Raw genomic sequence first — 11119 nt, 5'->3', positions numbered from 1 at the left:
AATAAAAAACACTTAAGAAAACTTTTCGACTATTTCATTTTACCACGACTGTTAGGTACACTGTCATTCAACGGTTGCTCATTTATGGCCTGCCACACAACGTAAATATCTACAGTTTTGAACTTTTCGTACAATGTAGATCATTTCGGAGTACTTACCTATACATATTATAGGTATATAGTGTGTCTATATTTATTGAAAACCAATAATAAGTGTATTGACAAAGTAATAAGATTTACCTCTAAAAAATTAACCTAAATTATTCAAGGTGAGTTAACTTATAGCTGACGCCTAAGTATTTAGAAATAATAAGTTTCGTGTCTATTTTCAGCTGCGTAATGAAAATTAAATAGGTGTTCATGCTTATTAAACCAAATATAAATTTAAAAAAGGTTTTATATAGTAAAGGCATCCAAAAGAGCGTCAAGTAAGGTTGAAACTTTTTCTATTCAATGAAGTTTCAGCATTTTAAGTCAATAGATAATGGTCATAATAATAATATAATACATTAATATTGAAATTTACGACATTAATAATACCTATCTAAATCAATTATAAGTATATATATACTATATATATATATATATATATTATGTTGAAATAGTCAGTCCACATAACCGTAAGAACTGATAGCATTAATTCATAATTGTACTACCACAATGATTGTTGCATAACCACTTAAATGGTTTAAATCCATGAATCCATCCATCCCCGTTAATATAACTCGTATAGATCTATATTTTGTTATCAACTATAAATAAGGCGTACCTAAAACCGATTAAAAATCTCCCTTCACTCCCAAATTTACATTTATGCTTGGAGTGCTTGGACTCGCATTAACATATTGAGAATTGAGATCTCAAATATCGAGGGAGTATACCTATCTATACGACACGCATTTTAAATAATATTTTAAATTTCAGAATATCTATAATTTCATTTTCATCACTATCTATAGTAGTATAAGTCTATAGATTATGTGTATTTAAATAGGTATATAGTATAGGTAGGTACTAGTGTATCATAATCGCCCGAAACTGGTATTAGGACAAATAACATTAATACATACATACCAACCTAATTATTTATCAAAATCTTCACAATTCATGTATTTACATTATTTAAAAATAGGTAATAAATACAAATAATAAATAAATTTAACAAATTATAAATATATATATAAATAAATAATTTATTGCTTACATTCTATAAGACTGACGGTTGCAGCTGATGAGAAATAATTTTTGATTGAGAAAATTAGGAATACCGCTCCAATGCTCGTGTAGTAAACAGCATAAATCAAAAACTGTACAAAATATAAAAACGAGTTTAGAATTACGTTTTTTAAAGCTTTTTTTTAACGATTCTAATTATAAGGTAAGTACATCTATATTGTATATGTAGAGCATTAATGATAAAATATAATGTGTTAATTCCAACGTTGAAATTTCATATCATATCGTACCCTCAGAAAGTATATATTTTAATCCACTCTGTGATATTATTATATAGGTACAGATTATCGATTTATTAAAACGTCTACACGTTAAATAAGCTTATAGCTATAACAGACTTTCAGAGGTTCTCAAATTGCGGTATACTAGTTGATACGACGCGGAAAATCACATATTGGTGGTACAGGAAATAAACAAAAATATACAGATGGGTATAGGCACTTATTGTAACTCAATAACCTAACCCATCTACGTTAAAATTCATCATAATATTTTATCGATTGGTCGTTTTAAATGGTTTTGTATTTAGTCGTTAATGATGGTGTACAGCAACTGGTCTAGCTGCCCGGCGTACAATACAATACACGATGTACGACTAGCACGTGTAAAAAGGTTCACTGATATTTTATGATATTTAAAAAAAAAAAATCCTCTGATACCGTTTATTGTTTTATTGATTTATTTATTTACTTGTTGTATCGTCGAGACCGAGATAATGTGTCCTTGCACGATGCCGTAAGTCATTAGCGTGTGCAGGAATAGAGCTATAAATGAGTTAAATCCAAACACGAGACCGTAACTATCTCTGCTTAATCGTTTTGCGACTTCGGATCTAGAATGCACAACGACACGCCGAACGGCTATTTAAATAAACGTACAATTTTTCGTTTTATGAAGATATTCAAATATTAATTACTCGGCGACTGTCAACATCGTTTGATAAAGACATCCGTAGATTATGTAGAACGCGTAAATAAACCACATAGTTCTCGTGTAAAAACAACCGAAAAGTACAATTCCGGCGAGTATTGAACCAATTCCTAAAAACAAGTCTCCCACTTTAAACCAATTCAATTCAAGTTTGCCAATCGAATACGCAGCAATAGCCCCTAGAAATATAATTCATTTCAAAATTAAAACCAAATTAATAAGTATCGTATTGTTATAATTATGTAGATAATATATACATATGCATATATACTTAACATATCGTATTATTAAGATATGACGACCGCGAATTACACGACCGACATCCTCAATTTCCGTCTCTCTACGACGGGGAATATAGGTAATATTAATATATTATTATCGAACATTGTTTCGCAGTATATTTTCGCTAAATGTTAAGATCCGTAAGTTTATTATTAACTTAATTATAAAATTGAAAAACGAGAATATATTATGTAGTCAGCTATATGATCGTAGTCCGTACACAGCTAGGTTCCATAATTAGTATTTTATACATTTATTTAATTTTTTTTGTGTATATTAAATTACTTTGAAAAAAGTTGTCGATAAAAAAAATAATATGTTGGTCATAAACTAAATTTCCATTTTATTATTTGATTAAAATAACTTTTTCCTACTTATGACTCGATTAAGTCCATTGATATGGATTGATACGGAACAAGTACATTTTCTATATTACCCGTCGTACAGACCTTTAAATACTATAGATAAATATAATACGTCAATGCAGCGTCGTATCACATTTTTCAATTTTTGTATTATGTGTACCTATTAAAGTGTTAAGTGATTCTGCCGCACCGTTGTACAAAGTAAAATGCGAATCCTCGTTTAGATCTAACACATATGTGTATAAAACATTAATGTAAGTGTAAACCTGAAATGAAAGTATAAATACAAATTTTGGACATTTAAAAAACCTATTTACAAAAAAATGAATGTACTGTGACAAGTTCAGTAGCGGGAATTCCCTTAAGTGTGGATCTCGGATGATGGTGTTCAAGGGGAGTGAGTGGAATTCAAAAAAATATTTATATGATGTTCATATCAGTACTCGATATATTAGATTTATAAGGGGTTTGTATTTTATGTGAAATTCAATGGCCACTGTTGCCAGTAAACGCGTAATAATATAATAATAATAATGCAACCATGTATAAATAACTAATTACTATATGATGTTATAATAGCATATAAAAAAATGATCAAAGACCTATTGCCTTATACAGTCACTCTTGTATACACCACTGACAAGTGAGGTCTGAAATTTGGCCAAGACTGAAATTGCTTCGTCCCCGAGAGCTACACATATTATTTTTTGTCACGTCTTCGCTGCCTCCGCCACTCCCTCTCTATTGACAATAATTGTAATCTGTGATGAACTTATTGCACAAGTCGCTCGCGACTGATATGGCTCACTATTTCCGCCCTTGTCACACGATATACTATTTAAAATATTTAAATATTGCATTGCGTCTATACCTGTACATACGCTCCGAAAGCGAAAGCCCACCATAAACATAGTTTTCTAACATATGGATCTGAATACGACCGTATGAAATCCTTCTTTAAGTATAATAATACTTGACCCAGACTTTTGTTTTTATTCATTTCCTTATCGGTCACCTGAAAATTAATTTTATAATTTAAATTAAAAACGAAATATCATTAGACAGATAGTGTTGACTATTGACTATAGTAGGTATCCGAAAACCATGATGAGATGACCCCTATACCAACAATACCAACAATATTCGTATCGAGTGAGTGTTCCATATTAATTATTAAGTTACTTTTGTTTTTGACGGTTGAGATTCAATATCCTTAATGATTTTTGATCCACCAGAGATAGACGTGGAATTTGAAACTGGCGGCGTAGGTTGATCGATTGATTCAGATCTTTCATTGTGAAAATACACACTGTTAGTGACATTAGGCATTAAAAAGGCCCAAACAGCGGAGAAAAACATACCTTGAAAATTAAATTATTTAAATTTTATTAAAATATAATATATATGTCGCATTCATATCGCGTTATTGTACGTTTCACGAAATGGACAACGTTTGCATACAATTTCACGAAATGAAATCGCGATTTCTCCACTTCACGTAATTACACAATATGGATTATATTTCGTGAAATGGATACCTAAACGTCCTAAACCGTCATCAACGGAACTTGGTCCGTCATTTGCATGTCCATAAAGCAAAAATTAAAAAAAAATTGTTATATACTATTCTTTAAATATCATTTATTATTAATTTTTTATAAAACTCATTTTCATGCGGATGCAAACGTTGTCCATTTCGTGAAACGTACAATAACGCGATATGGATGCGACATATACATATACCAATAACCAATATACATACGTTTTAACTGAATGCGATTTAAAGACTTAAAGACTATATCTATAGTAACAAATTAATAAGTAAGATATTTACCGAATATACTCAAGTAAACCAATTCAACGTAAGGAACTGAACCGTTGACGAGACTGATAAGTTGTGCGAATAAAGACGACAAGAACTTGCCCGATAGACACGCCGCTCTAGCTTGTCCCGTGATCCTTTGATAGTAACGTTTATGATCGGTCATGGCGTATAAGTAACCAAAATAAGCCACTTCAGACGAAAAGAAGAAACCGTAGAACATTTGGCCAATCTGTAAAATATTTTTATCGTTACCTAATATTTAGTATTTTTTTTTTAAAGAACGATTTTATAAATTTCGATTCTCGATGTAAAACACAATAAGGTAATAATATTATAATATTCTAGCAGAGTCATAACGACAGTGTTTCGCGTATTGATATAGCTTACCTGCATTCTCAATAAACTCGGATGTCCAACGATGCTGCAGTAGGTTATTATACCACATATACCATCCATTATTAATACAGGCTTATATTTCAGATAGTCGGTTATCAGGAACACAATGATGATGAGACCAAAGCACGAATACGCTCCGACTGCATAAACATCCCTAGCCGTCTGTATATAAATCGCAAAAATTCGGTGAGCATATATTATATTATACATTATACAAGATGATTCGGGAAGCATATTCATTTCCTATATTTCTTTGGTGTTTTTAAATATGATTAAAGACCATATTTTAAAATTAAGATTTTTAAAATTTTGATTTTTGTACTACATACTTAAGTTGTTAGGATTCCTGTGGAGATACAAACTTATATTTTTCAAACTACACTATTTTTCTATTGTAAATTATTAAATGGATAATTTTCTAAAAATTTTTACATGTAAAAATTATAGTTGTTAAGTTATTTAATTGCGTGTAATAACAATATGTTAAGAAGGTATGGATGCTACACCTCGATTTCCTATTTGAAAAATGTATAAATTCATATTAATCTATCAACATTTATAATTTATAAAAACGGTCAAGTAATATAAGTAGGTTAATTAACACTAGATACAATATTTTATATTTTTATAAAATTTTCGAAAACAAATATCCTTTCAGCAATTTATTGTAAAAAAGGGAGGTTTTACTTAAAAAAAAAAAATTGTATAATCATGGCAGGACGATACGGTCTACTACTAAAGTAATGCAAAAATCTCAAGAAAGTGAGAAAGTGTGTTCTTTATGTATATTTAAAAATATCATGAATCAGAATTCGATTGTATTCATAATTATTAAAGGTAAAACGGGGGTGAGCGCTGAGCATACTCGGCAAACTCTATTATTTTACACCGTTTAACATGTGTACCTACTTATTGTATATTGTATATGATTTACCTGAGTTAACGTGATGTTTATAGCTGGACTTGTCATGTAAGCCGTATAAAACGGTTCGATAGGCCTAAGTTCTCTGACGAATGCAAACACGCACACGAATAGAGAGATCTTTTTCCATTTCTTCATGATTGTCGTATCGGGATATTGAAATGAAACGTTTGTATTTGCGATCAATGTTTTTCTAAAAGAAAATTATCATTAGTTCAATGATAATATGATACAGTAGTCATTTTTCGGTCGTATTTTATATCGTATTGAGAGTGGCTATGGTCGCGGTTATCTTGAAATGATTAGCTGTAAGAGCTCGGCTGAGATTAAGAAATTCACTTAAGAACTATTGGTATATCAGCGGGCAATTAAACACATTCGTTATTTTTCTGAATAATAAGGATTTACATTTCAATTAATGAACAAATAGCAATTGAGTGTTCTGTGTTTAATTTGTTTTGACGAATCCACTCCCCGGATATCAGTTGCAGTGTATTGTCTTAGGAAAATTGTCCAAATAAGTTTCGATTACGCGCATTCGGTGTTTGTTAATAGATGTATTAAGTAAAAACATATTTTTTTTTAGTTAACGATTAAAAGTGAACAACACGTTACAAACCAAACCGGAAAAAACACTAGTAGGTACTTGTGTAATATATAATATATTACGGGGGTCGGCAACCTGCGGCTCTTAAGGTCCACACACAACAATAATTATTTTATTATCAAAAAAAAAAAAGTATATATATATATTATTTTGCATTGCATATTTGTTGATTTTAAGAATATGAAACAATTGAAATACCTGCAAAGGCCACCATAATCAACTAAAATTAAAAGTGTGTACCAAACTTTCCAAATGCATGCAGTCAATGCTCCAATTGATGTAACGATATAACCATCTATTATGCAATAACTGTATTACTTATTATTATAGCTAAAATAATTGAATATGTTTTGTGCTAAATTATTTGTATGTTTTTACATGAATAAATATTATTACATGCATAAATTCGTTTATTTTAAATCGAAAATCAATTACCTATATATAAGCAAATACTAAAATATTGAAACAAACATTTTTAGCGGTTCTTTAAAAACTGAGAAATTATGTAAATTGTAACTTTTCAACTTTTGGTTCCGCTGTCTCAAAAGTTTGCTGTTAAGTTAACACCTGTACATTTACCTGTATTATTTTTTTCACCAGAAAAATAATAATTAGGAGCACCCAAACATTTGTTTATTTTTTTATTTTCGTGTTTAAATACCTACATTAACTATCATCAAAATAAAGCCCCGGCTTTAGAGTTAAGATATCAGAAAACGAGTTCTCACGTAGAGATATCGGCACTTCGGAGTAATACTGATCAGGCCCGTATACAGAAGGGTAGGGGTTCACCCCCCCTCCCGAAATTTTTAAAGTTTAGGTGTATCGTTTTTCAACCTGTTACTCATGAATTTTGTTTCGACTCACGAAAATCGAATATTTATTCGTTTATATTTTATAAGGTATTGTTATTGGTTACAGTCGTTACAGATAATAAAATAGTTAGATATTATCAGTGGATTTCATATACTCGTAATGTATTATAATTTGTCATTTAGGCTAAATTTTAGCTAAATTTTAGCTAATCTATATAAATTTAAAATTTAATATTATCTATTATATACAGGGTGTAACAGGACTATTTAACAAATATAGTAACATTTGTAATGGAAGTTTTTCAAATAGTCTTGTTACACCTTAAATAAGAAGCGAAGTGTATGGTCGAGGCTTGTTTATTAAAAAACTAAAATGTCTTCGACTGATTTTAAGCAAAGCGGAGAGTATAGATAGATTATTATAGATAGTCAGGTTTATGTCTAATTGACATATATTTAATACAAATAAATATACAATGCATAACATATATATACAACAATTTGAAAAACCACAGATTTATACCAAAATGTTGTCAATTTTGGCACCAAACTGTGTACACAATAGGTACACATATTATTTGGGATCCCAAACGGGCCGTAAGTGTATGTCAATATAAGTCACGGGTAACAGTTATTATAATTATTAAATAAAAGCCAAAGTGCATGACTAAGCCATCACCGAGGTTTATATAGAACTAAATAATACTCGACCGATTTTGACGATTCAAGGAATTTTAAGATAATACATTGAACCCATTCTTTAGGAGTGGCTTACCCGTTATTAATAATATTAAAATCATAGCTGAATATTCATTTATTTCTGATTACAATTATTGATGATGACATAGCACAAAAAAAAAAGTCACTCATTTTTATCCACCGCAGGTGGTTTGACCATCTCGGTTTTATTTATTCCCGGACGACGCCGGTAATACAGCTAGAATATGTTAAAAATAATGAAAACTTTATGTGTGAAAAAAAACTCAATCGACAATGGTCAACATAGTGTCTATAGCAGTGGTGGCCAACATGACTATGTACGCGAGCCACATATATTAATGCAATTATATCAAGAGTCAAATTATCTAATCTGTACTTTTATACCACAAAAATAATAAAGATAGCTAACATCCGATAAACATATCAAATTATAAAATAATAATAATAATAATAAAAACATTTTTTTTTTTTATAAATGTATGCAAAAAAATTAAAATTTTGGTTTTTGTAAATAAGACCGCGAGCCGCATAGAACGACGCGAAGAGAGCCGCAATTTGGCCACCCCTGGTCTATAGTATAAAAAACCGCAAATTGCGCAGAACTCGGGTATAGATGAACTACAAGTTTCGACGGTAACCAAAATATTGAAAGTATAATAACAAGCCACACCAGAAATCGGTATATGGCGGTTCAATATAGATCCAACGATCAAAAACATGCCTGCTAGGAGCACAGTACAACAGAACACATAAATCTAAAACTACTTTATTTATTATAAATCTTCTTGAACTTTACTGGTTGGATGTTTTTTTTTTTTTTGGAAAATTTTAGGTTATATTTTAAAAGTACCACAACTTTAAACTTTGTAGTTAATATACCTATCTTAAAGTTAAAATAAAAATAAAACAGAAAGCGATTACTGTTTTGCTATTCCATAAATAAATATAAATTGTGTCAAGTCCCTACACACGTTAGATTCTTTGATTTCGTTAATCTGCAGGTCATTAAATCAGTGTATCGCAATAATATTCATTTATCGATTAAGCTATTAAACAACACATGGCAGTATAAAGTTAACATTATGCCCATTATATGGTTATCATATATTTTATGCTGTTTTTAAACATTTATTAAAATATTGCTAAGATTAAAACTTAAAAGTACCTACTGGTTTTTTTTTAGTAAAACAATTAATCCGCTATGTAAATGTGTTCTACAGTAAAAAAGAACAATGACTTAATACGAACTCAGACCCTAGAGGGTTATTAATATACCTAATAATTGGATTTCAAAAAACATTTGCAATTAATGTGATATTATATTCTATGAAGAAAATCATCATGTTTTTATATTTCTTTTGTGTGTATACTTGTCTTATCATTAATATTTTAAAACTTTTAACAAAGCTAATTATATATTTGCAGTGGCATCAAATAATGCAAGTGCATGGGTTGTCAAACCTTTAATTTTTAGGGAATCTATAGATTAAATTATCCAGGAGACCAAGACACACTTTGGTCTATGGGCGGGTGTCTATTTTTTGGTGTTGCATGGCCTTTTAAAAACCCTATGTACGCCATTGTATATTTGTAATTATGTTTTACCTAAAATTTAAGAGTAAAGCTATTTTGTTTTGAGGTTAATAATTTCTGATTTAAAAATACTTATTTACTTATTAAAAATGACACAAAAAAGATAATTTATGTACGTACCATAATATTATGAGTACTAGTGTACTGTTGTATGTACATACTTGTATTCATTAAAATATATATTATATTGTATTGTTATAGTTATGTAGTATTGCTTTGTGTTTAAAGAATTTAAAAATATAGGTATATATATAATATATTTAAATTACTATAGACTTACTGTCTCGCATATAACTTAACATGTTAGTAAATAATTTATTAATATTAGTAATTAATTAACTATTATTTTGTTGAATACGAAACTAAATTTTTTAGTTTTGTAATGCCATGCAGATAGTATTTCATGTGATTAAAGATACCAAAAAGTTCAATGACAACAAATTTAATCATATATGAGTATATGACATAATATAATACATATATGGTACTACTATAAAATTGTGAACATTTCAACTAACTACTCGTTATTCATTATTGAGATAAACTAAAAAAAAAATTAGATTTTGTCATAAACTGGTTTTGTGTTATAAGAAACCTCGCTCAAAGTTGAAGATATAGTAGTATAATATTATATAATAATTGTCCTATAATGTGAATTGTGATTTAACATAATATAAAATGTATGCATATTATGTTATTATAATATTCAAAATAATTTTGTTTTGAAAATTCTGTAAATTACTTGAATATTGCTGATTAGCATAGACAATAGAATGACACAAATCAATATTATTTACAGACCCGTTGCAGATATATGAACTGATCGCGATGATGTATTTGGACGGCGAATTTTGAAATCAGCAAAATGATGAACAAATAAGTGGTTTAAAAAATACAAAATTTGATATAATTTGAATTTTTTCATAAATGATTTTTATCAAACACACTTTTAAATCTCTAACTGAAATAATACTACTAAACTATTTTTGTATTTGTAGAACTTACACAAATTAAATGTAAAAGAAGGTTTAACTGTGCACCGACGTAGACCACGTAGGTATGTGGTAATCGGGGGGGGGGGGGGAGGGGCAACAATATATTTGGTTTGTATTTTTATCTACTTTTAAAGAAATATTAATATCTTTTTCCCTGAAAACGGCTTGTTGACTACCGTCGACAGTTGACACTTTGACCGTTGATTATCTATAATAAAAATCATAATGGCTTTAACAAGAAAATTATACACGTTTCGTTTAAAATAAAATTATTATTATTATTTTGTATACAAATTGGTCATAGTATTGATTATAAACTTATAAGCACTAGACAGTATACAAAATATATACTAATATTTATAGTTTACAAACATAATCGATTAGGCGTCACTGGTCCATAACATTAATGACTCAACATTTTAATGTATTTAAGA

General features: G+C 29.3%; 1 protein-coding gene across 2 annotated transcripts; it reads right to left on the bottom strand.

Annotated features, from left to right (window-relative positions):
- Positions 1–1081: 1081 nt before the first annotated feature.
- LOC132922898 (thiamine transporter 2-like) lies at positions 1082–10593 on the bottom strand. Of its 2 annotated transcripts, XM_060986641.1 has the most exons (10): positions 10492–10593; positions 5968–6148; positions 5025–5195; positions 4647–4866; positions 3995–4173; positions 3684–3827; positions 2973–3078; positions 2152–2344; positions 1926–2067; positions 1082–1306 (listed from the first exon to the last, which is right to left on the bottom strand). In XM_060986641.1, the coding sequence occupies exons 2-10, from the start codon at positions 6091–6093 to the stop codon at positions 1193–1195; spliced, it is 1395 nt and encodes a 464-aa protein (XP_060842624.1). In that variant the 5' UTR covers positions 6094–6148; positions 10492–10593; the 3' UTR covers positions 1082–1192. The 2 variants fall into 2 exon arrangements, with proteins under 2 accessions (XP_060842624.1, XP_060842623.1); XM_060986640.1 differs by lacking the exon at positions 10492–10593 and having other exon boundaries at positions 5968–6218.
- Between the last annotated feature and the right edge of the window lie 526 nt (positions 10594–11119).

This window comes from Rhopalosiphum padi, chromosome 2 (assembly GCF_020882245.1).
Source record: "Rhopalosiphum padi isolate XX-2018 chromosome 2, ASM2088224v1, whole genome shotgun sequence".
Lineage (NCBI taxonomy): Eukaryota > Metazoa > Arthropoda > Insecta > Hemiptera > Aphididae > Rhopalosiphum > Rhopalosiphum padi.
This window is presented reverse-complemented; position numbering and strand designations above follow the sequence as displayed.